This window comes from Desmodus rotundus, chromosome 7 (assembly GCF_022682495.2).
Source record: "Desmodus rotundus isolate HL8 chromosome 7, HLdesRot8A.1, whole genome shotgun sequence".
Taxonomy (NCBI): domain Eukaryota; kingdom Metazoa; phylum Chordata; class Mammalia; order Chiroptera; family Phyllostomidae; genus Desmodus; species Desmodus rotundus.
In genome coordinates, this window is record NC_071393.1 from 102,412,848 (window position 1) to 102,434,159 (window position 21,312).

The 21,312-nt window shown below is 33.8% G+C and overlaps 1 protein-coding gene across 8 annotated transcripts in view; it reads left to right on the forward strand.

Moving 5' to 3' along the window:
- The window catches only part of KTN1 (kinectin 1), a 113,828-nt gene that overhangs the window by 75,150 nt on the left and 17,366 nt on the right, over positions 1-21,312 (forward strand). For 2 of the 8 annotated variants that reach the window (XM_053927714.2, XM_053927718.2), the window contains exons 19-34: positions 142-176; positions 602-692; positions 1,351-1,419; positions 2,266-2,303; positions 2,979-3,069; positions 3,220-3,288; positions 4,404-4,441; positions 5,059-5,149; positions 5,444-5,512; positions 6,402-6,439; positions 8,832-8,922; positions 11,342-11,410; positions 12,452-12,489; positions 13,981-14,071; positions 16,132-16,218; positions 19,518-19,607. In XM_053927714.2, the coding sequence (XP_053783689.1) occupies positions 142-176; positions 602-692; positions 1,351-1,419; positions 2,266-2,303; positions 2,979-3,069; positions 3,220-3,288; positions 4,404-4,441; positions 5,059-5,149; positions 5,444-5,512; positions 6,402-6,439; positions 8,832-8,922; positions 11,342-11,410; positions 12,452-12,489; positions 13,981-14,071; positions 16,132-16,218; positions 19,518-19,607 (1,095 nt within the window). The remainder of the gene's footprint in view (positions 1-141; positions 177-601; positions 693-1,350; positions 1,420-2,265; positions 2,304-2,978; positions 3,070-3,219; positions 3,289-4,403; positions 4,442-5,058; positions 5,150-5,443; positions 5,513-6,401; positions 6,440-8,831; positions 8,923-11,341; positions 11,411-12,451; positions 12,490-13,980; positions 14,072-16,131; positions 16,219-19,517; positions 19,608-21,312) is intronic. The other 6 variants (XM_053927719.1, XM_053927720.1, XM_053927722.2 and 3 more) reach the window with 4 other exon arrangements.

Here is a 21,312-nt window from a genome sequence, read left to right on the forward strand (position 1 = left end):
AGCAGTCTTCAAATATGCATCATCTTCCTAAATATTGGATTTATTTAAAACTAAACAATTTTCATAGAATTCTGTTTCTAAACTAGTTTTACCCAATGCAAAGTTGGTAAGCTAAATTCTTTTTGGTGATTTTTATTTTAGCCTAATAAAAATGTTGTGGAACAAATGGAAAAATGGTAAGAGTTTATAATTTTCTTTTTATATTTTAATGACTCACTTCTACCAAATTTGAGATAGCAGAATTACTAACTGTATTAATCTAGATTCTTAAAATTCTTTTTGTCCTTCATAATGGACAAGAGTGGCATGCTGTTGAGCAGTTTGATTTGGGATTATATTAGGTCTGTGGGTGTCGTGTGTGGCAATGAGTTATTTGTTTAGTTTAACATGTAAACATGCATTACTTGAACACATTTTACTTATTGGTAAAGAAGTAGTACCCTTAGACCAGAAACAGTGATCCTCAGAAACATCTCTAGAATTAAATACTATAAGGAATGATGGACACAGGAATTACTCCATGAAAAGTATTTAAGAAATGTTATTCATTTACCCTGTGAAATAGTTCATATATATATATGTTTTAAATTTATAATTACAGCATTCAAGAAAAAGATGAGAAGTTGAAGACTGTGGAAGAATTACTTGAAACTGGACTTATTCAGGTGGCCACTAAAGAAGAGGAACTGAATGTAAAGCACTTTTAGATTTATTTTTCTTGTGAAGGGATTCTACTGTACTTTGTGTAAGATTTTACCTGTAGCTTTTAAGCTGCATATGAGTTACCCACATTTTATGACATTTTTTCATTAGATTTAAGATTTTATTAGAAATACGAAAATGCATAATTGATTATAGCATTCACTGCTTTAATGATGTAGATACTGTGGTTATGGTTTGTAAAATGTGCTTCCCGACCTCCACCCATGCTGAAATTATAATCAGCGATAACTAGCAGACTTCATAAGTTCATGAAAGAGTATATTAGAGGCCAGAGAAAGGAGAGACTACAGTTCTATTTTATGATTATCATTAACTAACTTGAGTAGGATAGATACGGTGCCAGAAGAAATAATTTAAAAAGATGGTTTTGATTGAGTTTAGCGTGACAAGTGGTGTGCTTTGTGGTTGTAAAAGTAAATAGAAATACTTGTGGGGATAATTGAATTAAAAATCTGTTTGGTTAGCTGTAGAAGTTATAGGATTGTAGACTGGTGGAAGAAGTGAGATCTTTGGGCCTTGCAGAGAGAAAGAATCAGCTAAAGAAAAACAAGAAGCTTGTTTATTTTGAAGCTAGCTATTTTTTTTTCAGAAATTAAAGTATGTTCTGCTTATGTGTCTTTGAAAAAGGCAATAAGAACAGAAAATTCATCTTTGATGAAAGAAGTTCAAGACTTAAAGGCTAAGCAAAATGATCAGGTAATGTATTAGATCCTGCAACCATTTTCTTTAAAACGATGAACAACCCGGTTACATTCAGACATAGCAAGAATGTATTGTTTTGTCTGTTCCTGCCTTCTGCAAAGTGGAGTTTGTCAATTATAGTTTTAATCTGTAAATGATTAGTGACTTGTTTATCAGTAATAGAGACAGCAGTTTATTGGATGCTGACTGTATCTCAAGCACTAGGTATAGTACTCTACATATGAGGTCATTGCTTCTTATGACAGTGATAAAAGGTTTTAAGTACACAAATAGAAAGTGAGACATTTAAATAATGGTCGAAGAGACAACCTAAAATTAGGTAATTTTTAAAAAAGATTTTATGTATTTATTTTTAGAGAGGGAAAGGGAGGGAGAAAGGGGGGGAGAGAAACATCGATATGTAGTTGCCTCTCAAGCTCTCCCTACTGGGGAACCTGGCTTGCAATGCAAGCATGTGCCCTGACTGGGAATTGAACTGGGGACCCTTTGGTTTGCAGGCTGGCACTCAATCCGCTGAGCCACACAAGCCAGGGCAAAAATTATGTAATTTTTTAGTTGAATTTTCTGTTTATCTTGTTAGAATTATTCTATAATTTTAGCATTTATGTGTTGATTTTTCTTTTGGCCCACACTTGCTATAAGTAGCCTTAAATCTGCTTACTTTCAAAGTGCTTCTCATTTTCATAATTATGACATTAATATCTGGTAAGAATTAATTCCTCGGTTTACTTTTCCCATTTGGATTTGGTGTAGTGGAAAATTGAAGGATAACATATTTTCTATTTCTGACCCATTTATATTTTGACCAAATGATTAACTAGGGTTACTTTCTATTTCCAGGTTTCTTTTGCATCTCTAGTTGAAGAACTTAAAAAAGTGTAAGTGATAACATTATTAAACTGGTCTTCCTCTTTTGGTCCATTTCTTAGTGCTGATAAATCTTGTTTTATTGTGCAGTTGAGGTAGTTGATGTATGTTAGTTTACCTTTCACTCTAGAATTTTTCATTGATGGAGTACGCTGTGCTTTTACCCAGTAAAATGTGATTGTTAAAAAATTTATTTCCATAAATTTCCATTTATTTTCCTAACTTGTGACATTGAATTTTTAATTTTCTGTGGTAGGAATACTAAATAATAGGCTTTCTTGGATAGGGAGATAAGTTCCTCGCTTGTGTCTTCTTTCTGAGATGTCTGTAAAGTTTGATGTCATAATTGTGTATAAGTTCTGTCACAACTTTTGTTGCTCTAAGAGCCGATGTTGTTGAGAGGAGCTTGATTTTCCCTACTGTTCTTTATTAGGGTACAAGTCTTTTATTCTTTTGTGTACTTTTGGAGCATGTCACCAGCTTCTCCTTGTGTGCATAGGGTTCAGTCACCTGGTAGTTACCGATTATTTCTCATTTAGAAAGAGCTTTAAGTATTTCCCCTATGCCTGATATGTGGTTATTTTACTTAAAATGGGGAGAAGTCATTTGGTGAACTTTTTCATGATTTGGTGCTATTCTTAGTTGGTGATGATTTCTATTCAAGTTTAATACTGCATTTCTTTAAGAATTCATGAGAAAGATGGAAAGATCAAGTCGGTGGAAGAGCTTCTGGAAGCTGAACTTCTCAAAGTTGCTAATAAGGAGAAAACTATTCAGGTATTGTGCGAGAGAAAACTGCCGTTTTTTTTTTTTTGTTTATCAGCTTTAGTGAATACCATTTAATTTCATGTGTTTGTCTGTACATTGCATTTTATGTCAATTTCTGTGTTTCCATTGTCCAATCTTGTCTGTTTTGTCATTGTCAAGGATTTGAAACAGGAAATAGAGGCTCTAAAAGAAGAAATAGGAAATATCCAGCTTGAAAAGGCTCAACAGGTAAAAATCCCAGAGCCATAGCATGACAGATGTGTTAGCGTATGTATATTTATGAGCTCTTTGGTTTTGTTCTTGTTACTGGGGAAAGAAAACTTTTAGTAGTGTGAGGTAAGTATATTGAGTTACTCACTTTTTATTTTTTTGCCTGATTTGAGAAAATGTTCTTGATATTTTAATCACTATGTTTGAACTCTTAAAGATTCTTTTTTAGAAAATTTTCTGTATTGTTTCATTTTAGTTTACCAATTTAAAACACAAAACACTTTCGTAAATCTTAACTTTTTTTTTTTAACTGCATGGACCGTAATGTTTTATAGAATATGTATTGCTCAATATTTGTCTTTGGAACAAAGTACAGATTTCTTTGGAGGATTTTCAGAAGTAGAAGTAGTTACTGGAAATAGATGGGTTTTGGTGAATTTAATCTAATAAGGCTTCATTGAAAAGAAGGTGAGATTGCATGGAAGAGATGATTCATTCATTCATCCAACAAATTCATTCATCCAACAAATTCATTCAACAACATTGGAGTTCCCCCTACTTGTCAAAGCTTTATGTTAGTGATTGAAGATAATGTGCTGACCAGAAATGGGGTATTATGATGAAAAGATAAGACTGCTCTAAATATAGATTGAGAGGTCCGGAAAGTCTCGGAGGAATTGACATCTAAGCTGAGATCTGAAGGGACTATAAGGGATAAAAGGCTTTATTATAAACTGTGTGTGATAAGAAAAGGAGATTAAAGAGGGACAATATAGAGTGCTGCTGAGTAGCTGGCTTTGAAGACTTGGAAAGAAGAGCTCTGATACGGTAGGGAGGTATGTGGACAGGTTAGTGTTTTAATTTTCACAATCACAGAAGTATCACATTATTTAGATTCATTATCATAACTATATTCCTTACCACCACCTGCCCTCCTCCCTTGCATTTTTAATTTGTTGCTCTTAATTGTCATTGGAGTCAAGAGATGACAAAATCAAAACACCTCTCATTTTGACATGAATAATTCAGCTAGGATCTTTGTAATTTGGAATGTATCTATTTTAAAGTTTATCATAAAACTTTAATAAGGTAAGTTGAAAGGATTATAAGTTGCTTTTTTCTTTATATTTCAGTTATGTATCACTTCTCAAGTACAGGAGCTTCAGAACTTGTAAGTACCATTTCTTTCATTTCTCTTTAATATCTCTTTTCAGCAAGTTCAATGCAATTATAATGAAAGTCATAGCTTTTTGTTTGATTTCAAGTAGTATTTTAAGGAATATCAAATTATATCTCAGAAAGACCTCAAGGTCTTAAGTTTTCATTAGTATTTAACCTGTAGATTTTTTTTATGGGAATAAGGATACAATGGGAAGTTTTATTTTTCATGATTTATAATCTGAATATGACTTTAAATTGAGATGATGCCTTTTGCCCATTTTAATAGCCACTGTGAAAGTGGCCATATATTTTCATACCCAAACCAGCTGTAATAAGCTGTCTAAATTTGTATTGACTTAAACAGCTTGCTATGGGGTGAGAGTAGAGCTACCCTAATTTATTTAATATCTGGATCTACAGTGATAGATGGATTTAATTATCTTATGTTTCTTATTTTGATATTCTAAAAATCTTATATGTCTTTACACTTAAAATATTCAGTTTTAAACTTATTTTAATTAGTGTGGGCTATAAATACAAGCTAAAATATACTTCGCAGTATATACTATTTTTGCTTTGTATAGTCCTATAACATTTTTATTGATAGTTCTTTTTAACTTATATCAGATTAAAAGGAAAGGAGGAAGAGATGAATACCATGAAGACTGTTTTAGAAGAGAAGGAGAAAGATCTAGCCAATAGAGGGAAATGGTTACAGGTGAGAAGATAAAAATAAAAGTAAACAAGTTTTTTTCAAAGATTTTATTTATTTATTTTTAGACAGAGGGGAAGGGAAGGAGAAATAAAGGGAGAAAAACTTCAATGTGTGGTTGCCTCTCACACACCCCCCACCAGGGACCTGGCCCACAACCAAGGCATGGGCTTTGACTGGGGATTGAACTCGCGACCCTTTAGTTTGCAGGCCGGCACTCAGTCCACTGAACCATACCAGCCAGGGCTAAACAACTTCTTTTATACTGGAATATCAGTTCACTTCATACCTATTTTTCAGGATCTTCAAGAAGAAAATGAATCTTTGAAAGCTCATATTCAGGAGGTAACACAGTATAACTTGAAAGAGGTATAGTATAAACAGGTTAACAGCATATTACATAAAAATGAGAAATATTTATTTTACTGTATTAGAAAGCAAAGAAGGTAATATGTTCTCTGAGTTCCTTTGCTTTTAAAATTATTAATGTAAAACTCATAGACACAGACAACAGTATGGGAAGGGAATGTGGGGGTCATAAAGAGTAAAGGGGGTCAAACATGGTGACAGAAGATTTGGCTTTGGGTAGCGGGCACACAGTGCAATATACAGATGATGTATCATAGGGTTGTACACTCAAAACCTATGTGATCTTACTAATCAATGTCACCCCCATAAATTTAATTTTAAAAAGTCGGTAGGCTTCATGACATTACTGACGTGGAATTAGAAAGTTGTTTAATTTAATATTGATGAGTAAAGGTGTATTTTTAACCTTTAAAAAGATTATTGTTGTACCATAGCTTCATTGTTGATAAAATAAGTTTACTTTTATCCCTGTCAAGTCTGTTCCTTACTGATTTGTTAGCCTAAGCCTGAAAGCAATTTCTGTCCTTACATTTTCAGGTGAACTATTAAGCTTAACCTTAAGTGTCTGTATTTGGTGTATTAATGTGTAATCATTTTAAGAAATGGATATTAAAAATTAAGTTAAAACTTTGTAATATTCAATTAATTTTTTGTAAACTTAAAAGTGTTCTAAAAAGTCTGTTAATTAAAAAAATAAAAAAAGTAGAACCTAAAAATAAAGAAAAAATTAAGTTAAGTTTATTGTTTCTGTTTTATAAATGACACAGTCTTAAACTTATCACATAGAATTATGTTTTTATATTATTGGTGAGGTATTCTGTGTATGTATATATGTTACAGTACCTGATCTTTTTAATGTTAGAACTAAAAATGGGAATCTGTTTCTTAGGTATGTTCTGCATCACAATTTGAAGAACTTGGGACTGTGTAAGTATACTTAGCCAGCATTTTAAAGAGACAGTTCTCTTTATTTTTCAGAACATGCTTGAATATTTTAATGAGTTTCTTCTGTGTCATTAACTTTCTCTTTAAGCAGGAATTGTAGTCCAGAGGCACATAAGCGAAGTCTCTGTTTGGTACAATAAAACATGGGCCCTTTAAGTGCTCAGGTATCTGGAGACTTTATCCTTTACAAACCTTTCAGATCCATTGTCTGAAATATTCTTTCTGCTTGGTATAGACTGGCTTTACATTTTTTTTTTCCAAAAAACAAAGTATGCAATTTTTGTAAAGAGAGATTAGAATTATTTCAAGTTAAAATTATTTTAGTATTTGAAAGACTGTCTTTGAATTAACCAGATGCTAATTTTAACCATAATCTTGATAATATTTATGCTTTCTATAAAAGTAACTTGTTTATTGGGGAAAATGGTATCTGCTGTTATATCAGGTTTGCTGAGCAGAGTAGTAAAAATATTGCATCTGATTAGCATAAGAGGTATCAGTCTTTGTAGATGTTTGCCTCAGGAAAATTTTTATCCTGTAAAGTCTGTTCTCTTAAAGTAAATCAGTTTACAGTGGTGAAAAGGGTACCTGGAGTTTATCTTTTTGGTCCCCTCTAGAATTTACCTTTAAGAGATTTTGCTTTGATGGGATGTCATCAGTCTTTATTGATGTTTAAGAAGTAGCCTAATAATCTGTGTCTTTAGAAGTAAGATATTGAGGATATATACTAGGTCATTGCCTTCAGGAAGACAAAGGGGATGTCTCTATTCTTGGCACTAAGATGCTCATTTGTACAACTAATTGTTTATCTTGTGGGTATTGTATAACTGTCTAGGTGCTTTTGTCATGTTTGGTAGTAGATTAGAATATGATTGTGGCCTATTTATAGTAAGTATATAGATCTTTAAAGTATATAGTTTTAGATTTATTTCTACTTCACATTTTTAAAAAATTACTAGAGTATTTTGTAGGGGAAGCAGTTTTAGGTTTACATAGAAAATTGAGAGAAAAGTATAGACTTCCCATATACCCACCTCCACTATGTCCCTTATTATTTACATCTTGTATTAGTGGTACATTTGTTACAACTGATGAACCAAGATTGATATACTGTTACTAACTAAAGTTTATAGTTTCCATTAGGGTTCATTCTTTGCCTTGTACATTTTATGGATTTTGAGGAATGTATAATGACATATATCTATTTTTACAGTATCATAAAAAAATAGTTTTGCTGTCCTAAAAGTCTCCTTCCTGTGCTCCACCTACCCCTTCCACCATCCCTCCCCTCCCTACCTTCCCACCTTTCCTGCCTTCCCTCCCCCAGCTATTTGGCAGTCTCTGATCTTTTTACTGTCCATAATTTTGCCTTTTCCAGAAATGTCGTATGATTTGAATCATACAGTATGTAGCCTTTTCAGATTAGCTTCTTTCATGTAGTAATACGCATTTAACATTTGGGTTTTTTTTTTTTAGTTCTTAATCCCACTCTTCGTGTATACATTTTTGTCATTTTTCTTTCCTTTTTTATTAAAGATTTTATTTATTTATTTTCAGAGAAAGAGGAAGGAAGGGAGGAAGAAAGGGAGAGAAACATCAGTGTGGTTGCCTCTTGCACGCCCCCAACTGGGGACCTGGCCTGCCACCCAGGCATTGCCCTGACTGGGAATCGAACCGGCGACCCTTTGGTTCGCAGGCTGGCACTCAGTCCACTGGGACATACCAGCCAGGAGGTTTTTTGTCATTTTTCAAGTAGACTTAATAAACATAAGGAAATTTTAGATTAAATGGGATAAAAATAATACTGAACTCAGCAAATACTTCAGAGCCTATTTTGTGCCTTCTGACACTAGGAATACCGAAAGGGCTAAAATGGGTTTCTGCCTGAGGAAATATATAGTTAAACAGATCATTTAATATTGTTAAGTGTTATGCTAGAGAGGTCTGTGTTTAAGGTAACAAAGGAAATTGGGATTCACGTGATCTATATATATAGTAAGACATATCTATGATGGATTAGGGAGAACTAGGTTAAATTATATGTAGCATCTCTTCAGTACAAAGGTTTTGGAATAAAATTGTAGCGTCATCTAATTATGGCTTTCATTTAAAATTTTCCTCCTAGATAAAGCTGTACTTGCTTAAGAACTGTTAAGTATGAAATAAATTGTAGCAGTTTTAGGATGTACTTGACTTTGAGTTGAATGATTCTGGAAATAATTGTTGTTTAAAACATTTATAAGTTGGTATAATATGGGAAGAAAGCTGATAGGCACTGTTTCTGCTATCTTTTTTTATCTTACAGATGATAATTGAGTCTGGTTGTTCTTTTTTATGTGTATAACTAAATATAAGGTCTTTATAAAAATTCTAGGTTGAAAGAAAAGGAAAATGAAATGAAGAGAGTAGAAAGTATGCCAAAAGAGAGGGAGAGTGATCTTTCTAGCAAATTGAAGCTGCTACAGGTGAATATGCTTACTTAAAATTAATTGTGTGAATTATTGTCTTTGGATGTTTTTGAAACAATTTTAACTACTACAAAAGAAAATAGAATACAGAATGACTCTCATCATTCGAGCTACTGGGTCTCATCCCACAAACACCGCTTATTATCATTTGTTTGTATATCTTTTGAGAACGTGCCCATGCACGAGTGTGTATGTAACCAAGCAAACCGGGGCTCGGCCATGTGGCGCCTTGATACTTGACCCAACAATTAGTGTTGAAGAAAACAGATTTTTATTTACAGGTTTCCAAACTCGGTGGTGCTGAGAGCACTCCTCCTCAGTGCTCTGTCTGTCACAAAACCCAGCACTTCCCTTGCTATCCAAAAGGCTATCAGCCAAAACCATGCCCAGAAGTTCCCCATATCCTCATCTGTTCTTAAGCCGGTTGCTCGCGCAGATCTCTATCCTCTTTGGAAAATGCTCTTGGTGTGTTTCAGAGTTGCCATCCACTTGCAGCAGCTCTCTCCTTCAGGATACGGGGTACATTGTCCTCAGCCTCGTTGTGGTGGGTCAGGAAAACATGTGCCTTTTCTCTGGGGCAGCAGCCCAGCTATTATTTGCCTTTGTTATGCAAAGTATCTTAGCACATCATCCACTCCCCCTCCCCCTGATTGAGGTTTGTGGGGAATATGCTCTGCTATTTTGGGGGACCTCTGCTCTTGTACCTGTTATATGTATACTTAATTGTTTTTTATATTTAACTATACATACATGTGTATTTTGCTCCCTCTCCCCCATTAACAATGTTTTTGAGATCTTTGCACATAAACACTTTTCTGTCTTTCACTTTTAATGGCTTTATGGCATAAAGCCTTTATGGAATTTTGTTTTATGGTTGTGTCATCCTAGTTTATGGATACCTAGATTATTTACAGTTGTGGTTCTTGTTACAATAGTTCTACAGTGAATATTCTTGCACACAGATTTTCAGTACTTTGGTAGTATATCTGTACCTAAAATTCCTAAAAGTGAAATTATGGTTCAGAGGTTTCTGCAGAGGTTTTTTAATTTCCTTTTTGAAAGAGATAGTTAAAATAGAAAATTAGTACATCCTCACCTTCATGTAGTTAATACTGAAGGTACTTACAGAACATTCACTTGAAGAGATAGCAGATTTAGAAGCCTGCATTGTCTCTGACTACCCATGTTCACATTCCATACTCCCAAGTGTTGGTTCTGTCATATTCCCATTCCCTCCCAAGCAGGCTCATTTTAAATACTGAATTATCCTCCAAAAGTATTTAACTAATTTATATTCCCACCAGTTGAGGGCCATTTCCTTTTCATCCTCTCCAACACTGACAAAGATGAAAACATTTGGTGTTATGCTTGGTAGACGGTCGGATTGTTTTAATTAGCATTTGATTGTGAGGGATGTTAAGCACTCTTCCTTTGTATGTGAATTGGCCTTTAATTTTTCCCACACTTTTTCTCCAGGTTAACTTTTCTTACTAATTTGTAAGATCCTTTTTAATGTAAGGGAAATTAATCTTGGCATGTATGGGGTGATTTGTTTGCTGAAGTTTTTCTTTTGACTTCATTTGTGTTTTTTCCCTTCTTTTGGAAATTTAAAACTTTTAGTACAGTGAAAGAGTAACACTGAAGATTTTATTTAGCACTCACTACTTTTTATAAATTTGTCCTTGTTTTTATTAAAATTACTTGGTGACATATAGAATATATGTAATTTTTACCTTTGGTGTTGTCTTAATTTTATGTACACCAATGTAGGTAATTCTTTGAGTTTTAAGTCTTGGGATGAAAGGTATCTCTCATGGTATGATCACAACATTTTTTGATCATAACAATATATTTATGATTTATTTTTTGTTTAGATGTGTTATCCTTAGGTACTTTGAGTAAGTTATGAGAATAACATTTCAACTTAAAACAAAGGCTAGCCACATTATTAAATAATCCATGATTATTTTACCTCAGTAGTTCTGCCCCCCAGGGGACCTTGAGTAATATCTGGAGAAGTGTGTGGTTGCCTCAACTAGTGGAGGGCTGCTGTTGCACCTAGTGGTCGGAGACCGTGGGCGCTGCTAAACATCCTCAGTGGGTGGGACAGCCCCCCATGGCAAAGTAATGTCTAGCCCAGTATATCGCTGGAACTTGTCCTACTGGTTTGAAATGCCACCTGGTTCTAAATTCTTACAGGTATTCAGGTGTGTTTCTGGATTCTATTTTCTTCCATTGAGACATACCCACTTTCAGGCTAGTACTAAATAATTTATTTTATAATTAGGGATTATTATACCCTCTTAAAATTTTTACTATTTTAGAATTTTCCTGGCTCACATGATATGTTTCAGAAGTTTATACAGGAAATAAAAATCTCTGTTCAGGTATTGATGTTTAATTTTTGTTCAAATAGGAGGTACAAGATGAAAACAAATTGTTTAAATCCCAAATTGAGCAGCTTAAACAACAGAACTGCCAACAGGTAGGTACTAGTAGATGACTTGCCATTTATTTATATGGTGAAAAATTGTATAACCCATGGTGGTTTACAAGTATCCTTACCATTGTGCCTGTGCCTTGAGAACAAAGTATGTGTTGTTTTTATTTATGTGTTTATCAAGTTTCCTGAAAACCAAAGCGATTTGCTGTGCCATATCCAAGATAAAATCTATAATTTATAAAATATGCACAAATAATACTGATCTGTATTCCAGATCTGCTATGTATCTATGTGTGTGTTTTCAGATTTTCTAGAATTTTTTTTTAAACAAGTCAGTTAAAATCCCATAGAGATCAGTTTTAATTTATGTGCATACCCAGCTACTCCTTACCTCAAATGAAACATCAATAATTGGAGAGAAATGAAGAAATGTGTAATATTATAAGTAATAGTTTACCACTGTTTCAAATACTTTTTTGAGGTATAATTCTGCTTGGTTAAAATAAAAAATTTTTAAACACGTTATCAAACTATCCTTTAAATTAATTTATGAACCTACATGAATAAACTAAGAAAGCATTTTGAAGGACAAAAAATTAGTTCCTGTTGACAAGCATATAGTAGTTTAATTTGAGATATTGTAGTCATCAAGGAATAAATATATGTGAAGGGCTATATACCTTTATATATTATATAAATCTTTTTGTTATAGGCAAGTTAACTGTTTGTAATTTTTCTTTTGACTTCATTTATGGTATTATTTTACTTTCGGAAGCTTAGTGTAGTCAAATAGGAAATAGTATGAAAATTTTAAGGTATTAACTCATCCTTTTCACCTTGTGGGAAATTGATAAATATTTGTTAAATAAAGAGTTTAAGTATGTAGTAATGGTGAAGATTTTATTTAGGACTCAGTACTTTTTATAAATTTGTACTTGTTTTTATTAAAATTACTTGGTGACATATAGAATATATGTAATTTTTACCTTTGGTGTTGCCTTAATTTATATCTGAGAAGAGTTAAGTTTTTAAAGTCTTCTGGAAAGCTTTTTTTTTGAAATAACATTTAACTCTTTTTAATAGGCATCTTCTTTTTCCCCACATGAAGAACTATTAAAAATGTAAGTAATAATTTTGATTCATAATATGGGAAGTATAACTTTATGTGGTAATAGTTCTAAAACAAGCAATTTAATATAACTGCAATGGTCGCCCAATTTTTACATTTATATTTGGATTTTTTGAACTGCTGATCAGTAGAGTTTAGCTGTGTCTCTGGCTGAGCTAATGTACCTTTTTATGGTATTTGTATTTCTTTGAACATTTTGTTGAGGTATATTTAGATTTTATTTGTTAGGCATTCAGAAAACATCAATCAAATTAAACTGTACTTTGAAGGCTTTACTTATTTAACCGAAATTTTCACATTTATTCTTCTATCATGGTGGAATTAAATGAAGAACATTTTGGCGTAGCTTATGCATTTTAAAAAAATCTTACAATCTTTATGCTTGTTCTCTTTTAAGGAGACTTTTTTTAACTGAAACTTTTTATGGTTGGCCTGTATTTTTCTGTAAGAAGCAACATACATTTAAAGGTTATTTCAGATAGGTATGTTTCAACATGTTAAATGTCAAGCACATTAATTAACAGTGATACACGTATCTAAATGTTCTTCCATTACGACTTGTTTACAAAGTTCATGGTTTACTAGTTTAGAATGACTTACTGTAAAATTGAGTCTTGAGTTTGACCATATAGAGCAAGGGTAGACAAACTTTTTCTATAAATGGCCTAGTGGGGAATATTTTAGGCTTTATGGACCACATAGGTCTGTTTCACATATATGTACATGTATGTATATGTTATTTTTCAAAGATGTAAAATCAGCTCTTGGCTGGAGGACCATGCAAAAACAGGCTCAGAGCTTTAGTTTGCCAACCCCTTATATAGAGCCTTATTCTTAGGGAAGAGCTATTCAACATTTGTAATTTAACCTGTTACTCAGGCTGCTCTCCAATACAACAGAATTGAATTGCGAATCTTTGCCATTGCTTTCTTCATTTCTGGGAAATAACTAACTCATTAAACAGAACCAGAAAAACAAGAACCTCGTGACCATTAGGAAAATGACAAGGGAATACCTACCCCACATTAATAGTGTACTTATATTGTGGGTTAGCCACTTTAAACAATTCACAACTGATTGTATTCCCTTCTGGAAAAAAACAATATATTTAAGACAGTGCTTCTACATCAGTTTCACTTTTCTGAGAATAGCTACTTTCCTACCCCAGATAAAAATAGAAATCACTACAACTACAGCAGTTCATGTATTCGTGAACCATTTCTTTAGGGGATGATTTCACTTTAATGAAATTTCACTTAAATGTCAGCATGTCCTATGGTAAAAATTGATTTAAAAAATTATTTCTGAAAGTAAGAATTCATGGATAGGCTTTCTATGGTAATAGTAGCTAAGCTTAAAGAGTTTGCTTATTAAGTTAATGAATTTTTCAAAGCATCATTTACTTGCTGTTTTTATTTTGTAGTAAATACTATATTTACTGTTTACCTAAAATACTGCTTTATGTATTTATGTTCTGGTTTAGAATTTCAGAAAGAGAGAAGGAAATAACTGGTCTCCAGAATGAGTTAGATTTTTTGAAGGATGCTGTTGAACACCAGAGGAAGAAAAATAATGTAAGCATATCTTTATTACAATAAAGTTTTTCTTTTTAGTTGTTCACTGAAATGTCATGGTTCAGAAATTTTAAAATTTTTACTTTAGATTTTTCTTAATCTTTGTAAGTACTGTTTTGTGTGTAGCTTTTTGGGAGAGGATGACTGGGGTAATTTTATTGGAGAACAGATTTTTTTAAATGAATAAGTGAAAATACCAGTTTGTATACTTCAGAATAGTATTTAAAATATTGAAGCTATAATTATTACAGCTTCAGATTAATTTTTTAAATTAAAATATAGTTGACTTTCTATTGAATTTTTATGTGGGAAGATTATTCCTTCAGTTCAACATTTTAAAATCAAGGTATTTCCTCTTTGTAAAATAAAAGTAATGCCAGTATTCAAATGAAGTATTTTCAGTAATTAAATCTTTCAAAGTTTTCTGGAACCTCTTTTTTTTTTTTTTTTTAACTGAGGTGGTTCAAATTTGGGGACTTAAGCATGTTAGGACCTGAACACTTTCATGCTGAAATGGGAAGGGATAGTGCTCTAAGAAGTATAAATCCCGATGCTCTTACTAAAGATAAGTAGTGAATTAAGGTGAATTTCTTCAGTTCTCTTTGACCAGAAGGTGACACCTATGAGTAAAATACAAACATTTTTGGTAGAGAAGGAATTTTTGCACAAAATAGTATGATTGCTGAGACTGAAGGAAGGTTAAAAAATGTTAATGAAATCTAAGGGGATATTGAGAGTAGATTGATGTGTTTTCTAATGAAAGTAAAATTTTTCAAAGTTTGCATTAATTTATCAATTTGAAAAGTTGAAATGTCCCTGCACCCCTGAGTTTGTCAAAATTAGGTATGGGAATTGCCCTTATGTGTTCGTGTAACATTACTAATAGCATCGTTACTAATGGCATCTCTTGGCCACAAAACCTAATTGATTTTGCCAATATACTGCTAACATCCTAACTGTGTTTTATTATTGGGATTCTGAGATAAGGAGGGCATAGTAAATGCCATTCTAATGCAGCAGCAGCAGCAGCAGCAGCAGCGCTGGAGGCGTTGATGTGTATGAAAGGAGCCAGGACACTGGAGGCAAGCAGATTGCTAGTTCTGCCACTTCATTTGTTGTGTACACTTGACCTAACTTCTTAAACTATCTGAGCTGTGGATTCCCCATCTATACAATGGGAATAAATACCTCTTAGGGTTGTTGTGAGGATTAATGAGAATTTATGTGAAGTGCCAAGTGCATTGTTGGGACCATAAGTAAGCATTCAATAAATGGTAGTTATTGGCTTTATATTTTTTGTTTTTAATCTGTTTGAATTTCTAAATCTGAAGAACGACTGACGTAGAGCAGTTTGTCCTTTCTTGTATTTGTTAATGAAATGCTGTTAAACTAGATCTTTCAGAGTTCCGTTTCCAATGACCTCTGTTTCTCTTCCAAGAGAATGTGTTTTATAGCCCTCCTGCCTCCTGGTTTGCCTGGATCAAGTAGCTCATACAGTTCATGTCAGGTTGCTTTATGACTTATACATTTGACCATGCCAAGAAAGATACAGAAGCACTGTGAGTTACTGTGTCATTCCTAGGTAGACTTGAAATGTGTTAATTGAATAAAACATTTAGAGAAAAAAATATGTTAAGCTGCAGTGGAAAGTCCTATGAGTGATACAAGGCCTTGTTTAAAAGTCACATGTAAAGCCTTTTGCATTCTTATGTATTTGCTTTGTCCTTAATCTTTTAATATTTGGTGTATCTGAAATCATATTTGTAATCTTGGTATGTGTGTTTACTTTTCAATGCTTTCTTCTTTGTCACATGTGCACAGTAACTACTTTGAAGCTGGCATATTTGGCGTGTATACTAAAACATGTGAACTGGGCATCTTTATTTTCTCATTCAAATTTCTAAACATTGCTTTTTATTTTTTGCTAATATACATATTTTTCCATTGAAATAATTTTGCAGTAACCAGCATTTAAATGCAGTGCAAAATACTGATGAAATAAAAAGCAAAAATCTTTCAATAATGGATAAACTGAAATCATTCTTTCTAAAAATGATTAGGACCTTCGGCAGAAAAACTGGGAAGCAATGGAAGCATTGGCATCAACTGAAAAAATGCTGCAGGACAAAGTGAACAAGACTTCCAAGGTTGTAATGCTAACTCCTAGAAGCAATCCATTGACCAGAGAAAATCTGCAGCTTGTCTTTAAACAGACTAAAGCATTTAACTATACTGCAATTTAAATATAAAATCCTATCCATCCACATTTATCATCTCTGCCATCTCTGCTTTTTTCATCTACTCCTTGAAGCTTTCATTTTGGGCATGCTGGTTTGTTGTGATTACCTGATTGTTTAAGCTTTGGTGACTACTGCTTTTAAGCTGAAGGAGTCTCAGGAGAGCTATGCCTCCCATGTAAGCTCCTGCGAGACAGACAGTGTGTGCCTGTTGTGTTGGTTGTTAAAACTGATGAAAATCCTGAGCCAAAAATATCTCACTGAATTAAGTACATTCGAATACCTAGGATGCACCTACAATGCACAGTAAACTCTCTTAGGTTCTTTGGGGCACCCCAAGATACTCACACAAGATGGAAAATAATACAAGTCTTAAAAGTGCAGGGAAGGGATCACTTCTTGGTATGTTATTGGGGATGGTTCCTTACAAGAGAGGGAAATAAAATTAAACTAGGTTTTGAAGTGGCTGGGCAGTAATGATGCATGTGTTATGTTTGGTATGGAATATTATATAAGGGGTAATTCTCTTGACCAGAGTATATATAGTACTCCCGAAACATCTCTCCCTGTCTTCAGTGTGATAAAGGATGTTCTCCCTGAATTCAAGTTGTTCCATGGGTTTGAAGATTTCTAATGAATTATAAATAGGGAGAAGTTGTTTTTAAAGATTGCGAGAACTGAATGTGCCAGATTAGTCAAGCGTTTTGAAAATTCCTACCAAGAGTAAAGGTGGAATAGGAATATTGAGTTTTACAGATGGGTTAATAAAACTCATTAATTATGTGATTCAGTTCAGGATTCTATAAGTACTTTGTGTGCCCAGGTATCTGTTGAATTTTAAATGTAAGTCTTAGTGACATTTGAAGGACTATTTTTTTAAGTAGGGTTTTAATAATTTTTTTAATCATTATGTGTTTGTAGTAATATTTCCTTTCGTGTAATGGAAATTTACTTATATACTTATCCACCTGGCCCTAATTTTCACTAAACCTAAATTTGAGACAGCTGGCAGATGTTGGGAGCAGAGAAGTCTAGACCAGGGAACAGAAAAACCTAGTCCAGGGAAGGCATTGTTTCACTGTGAGCAGTTGGAGTCAGTGCTGTCAGCATTGGGGGTCCTGGCATAGTTTCTGGTTGTTTTTAAAACTTTGTTTTTCTTGGTTAAGGACTACCTTTTAGCTTTAATTTTGGTAATGAGACTGGGTATCTAGAAGTAGTAATTTCTTAATCATTCTGCAAGAAGTTATATGCTGCCTGTCGTAGGCATGCCGGTATATTATGATTCCAAAAGAAAGCTAGAGTTTATCCATGTCTCATCATGTATCTGGTGATGAGTATAAGAATTTATCCGCATTTCAAAACTTACCACCAACTGCATGATGGCTTCTTGCATAGCTAATGATCTACAGAGAAGAGAATTTACAATCCTTCTCTATTTTAATGGAATCTCTTCTTCAGCGTAGGTGTAAAGTGATTGACCCAGAACCACAGGTTGTGCTGTAAAGAGCACATATTCTTGAGGAGCTACTATAAATGTTAGGTTTGCAAGAAAGATACTTTACATATGTTACACTTAGGTTAAGATAGTAAGGAAATTATAATGATGCAGTTTTCAGGTATCGGATCTTTTCTAGATGTTACAGAGGAAGGAAAATTGTATCACAGCCAAACTACTTTGTCAAATGAAAACTTTTCATCTAAAATTGTTAATACAAACTAAAAGTAACTTCTCATCTTTGTGCCTCTTGGTTAAAAATTAGACACTTATTTTCTTTAGATTCTTTTTCCCTTGGGAAGTTTTCGAAAAACATTGTTTCACAGTGTCTCTTTTCCTAAGTGATTTTTTTTTAGATACTACTATGCCATTTTTATTGTCAGATGGTAAAAAATGACTTCTTAATTGTCTCTGAATTGGCAGTTAAGCATTGTCCTCGAATGAGTATACCATATTTTCTGTAGTTAGGTGGGTGTATTCCTGAGAAATAGTAGACTTTATTGAATTATTTAAAATACTCCATTAAAGGATCTCTTTTTGAAATCCTGCCACTAATCCTGAATAAAGTAACAGCTTTTTGTGTGTAGAAAATATGATTAATCTCTAGTTTTTTATTGTGTGACTTTAGAGTTTCATGTTATTAGGTTTTCTTGAAGTAGATGCATCTTAAATCTGTAGTAGATTTCAGAGATCACGTTTAAATGGGGGGAGGGAAATAGGGTTGAGATCTTGTTGGCTTGCTTGTCTTTTGCCATCTGGTGAACTTCACAAATGTTTTGACGTGATTTTTTTGGCTTGGTTTAGATGTGCATTTTTTTAGCTATCATTTTTTATCTTGTAGATAATTTGAATATTGGATTTTTATTTTGTATGTGATCAAGCCATTACCCTAATTTTGACAAACCATGGTTTTGAGTTAATTGATATCCATTAGACTTGGATTTGGATTTAAATTCTCCAAATTTAGACATACATTTGTAAGACTTAAACGTTGAATTTACAGCTGATAGAGTCCATACACAAGTACCAGAATTAGTCTTCTAGTCTTGATTGATGCTTGGCATTGGTGACGTAATATGACATCAGTTTCTCCTCCATTTTCCTGTGTGTACTGCCCATCAAATTTTGATTTTTTTTCTTTGTTCAACCTAAGTAGTTTCACCTGGCCTTGAATCTGGAAATAATGAAAGTTGCCATTTTAATCCCCTGGCATTTAGTCTGTCAGTGACCCGTGTTTTTGTAGAGATTTGCCGGTCAGTAAGCCTCACTTCTGTTGCCCAGATGCATACTTTCCACATGTAGTTTGTTTCAGCTATAGAAAGTGGGCTTTGTACATATCGTTTAAGGTTTTAGCTGTAGGAAATGTATTTTGTGTTTTGGGTTTTATTTGGTTTTCGAAGTGTTCCTGGAGGGACAAGTCGCTTGATTTCCAATGGCAAGGAAAATGTCCATGTAGTCAGATACAGCCTTGGCTTGATTAGCATAAGACATGATTTGTTATTTAGGGTGCTCTAGAGATTTTGTAGATTTTTTATGGAAGCATTTTGACATTTTAAAATGGGAAAATTTTGATATTTGTCAGTATTAAGATGAGTTTTGAAGACATTTTGACTTTCTCCTCCCCTAGAGCTTAAAAGACCTTACCTTGTTTTTTTTTTTGTTTTTTGTTTTCAATTCTATAATCTTGTAAGTTTGATTCAATCTTCTGCTTTAGGAAAGACAGCAACATGTGGAAGCTGTTGAGTTGGAAGCTAAAGAAGTTCTCAAAAAATTATTTCCAAAGGTGTCTGTTCCTTCTAATTTGGTAAGATTTATTTGTTATTTTTTTCAAAGCATGGCATTTTTATCACCCTTCAAGGAAGTTGCGAATAAGTTGCATTTGCACTTTGCATTTGGTTTCAGTAGTGCATCAATTCCTTATTCTTTTCCATTTTTAACCTAGGGTGCTTTTAGGTAGTGAAGGTCAGTAACTTCATTTAAAACTTATTTGTGTTTACTTAACTGATACTTTTGTTGTATCTCTAAACTTCAGTATTTAAAATTATATTTTATTGATTATGCTATTACAGTTGTCCTGATTTTTACCCCTTGGCCCCCCTCCACACAGTACCACCTGCTCCCTCAGGCAATCCCTCTACCATTGTTCATGTTCATGGATCATGCATGTGAGTTCTTTGGCTACTCCCTTTCCTATACTGGACTTTACATCCCCATGGCTATTCTGTAACTACCTATTTGTACTTCTTAATCCCCTCACCTCTTCATCCATTCGCCCCCCACCCCTCTCCCATCTGGCAAACATCAAAACGTTCCCTGTATCTATGATTCTGTCTCTGTTCTTCTTGTTTGCTTAGTTAGTTTTTTAGATTCAATTATTGATAAATATGTATGTTTTGCCATTTTGTTATTTAAGAAAAAAAAAGATTAAAACTATGAGTAAGTCCTTTTAACAGTTCATATAGTAACGGTTTGGTAATGATGAACTCCTTTAGTTTTTTCTTGTCTGGGAAGCTCTTTATCTGCCCTTTGATTCCAAATGATAGCTTTGCTGGTAGAGCAATCTTGGCTGTAGGTCCCTGTTTCATGACTGAATATTTCTTGCCAGTCCCTTCTAGCCTGCAAAGTTTCTTTGGAGAAATCAGCTGACAGTCTTATGGGCACTCCTCTGTAGGTAACTAACTTATTTTCTCTTGCTGCTTTTTAAAACTAAGATTATTTATTTATTTATTTTTAGACAGAGGGGACGGGAGGGAGAGAATTATCAATGTGTGGTTGCCTTTCACACGCTCCCTATTGAGGACCTGGCCTGCAACCCAGGCATGTACTCTGAATGAGAACTGAACTGGCAACCCTTTGGTTCCCAGGCTGGTGCTCAGTCCACTGAGCCACATCAGCCAGGGCTTTCTCTTGGTGCTTTTAAGAGTGTTTCTTTACCTTTGGCATTTTAATTATGACGTGTCTTGGAGTGGGCCTCTTTGCATCCATCTTGTTTGGGACTCTGTGCTTCCTGGACTTTCATGTCTATTTCCTTCAACAAATTTGGGAAGTTTTCTTTCTCTCCTTTTTCAAATAGATTTCTAATTTCTTGCTCTTTCTCTTCTTCTGCTGGCAGCCCTATGATGTGAATGTTGGACCTCTTGAAGCTGTCCCAGATGCTGCTTATACTATCCTCATTTTGGATTCTTTTTTCTTCTTATTGTTCTGTGTGGTTGTTTTTGGTTCCTTATGTTCCAAATCACTGATCTGAGTATCATCTTCATCCACTCTATTGTTGTTTCCCTGTAAATTGTTCTTTATTTCAATTAGTGTATCCTTCATTCTGACTGGATGTTTCTTATGCTGTTCACGTCCTCACTTTATAACTAGTGTTTTAAACTTTGCATCTGATAGAGTGCTTATCTCCGTTTCCTTTAGCTCTTTTTCTAGAGTTTTGATCTGTTTCATTTGGGCCATGTTTCTTTGCCTCATTTTGGCAGCTTCCCTGTGTTGTTCCTATGTATTAGGTAGAT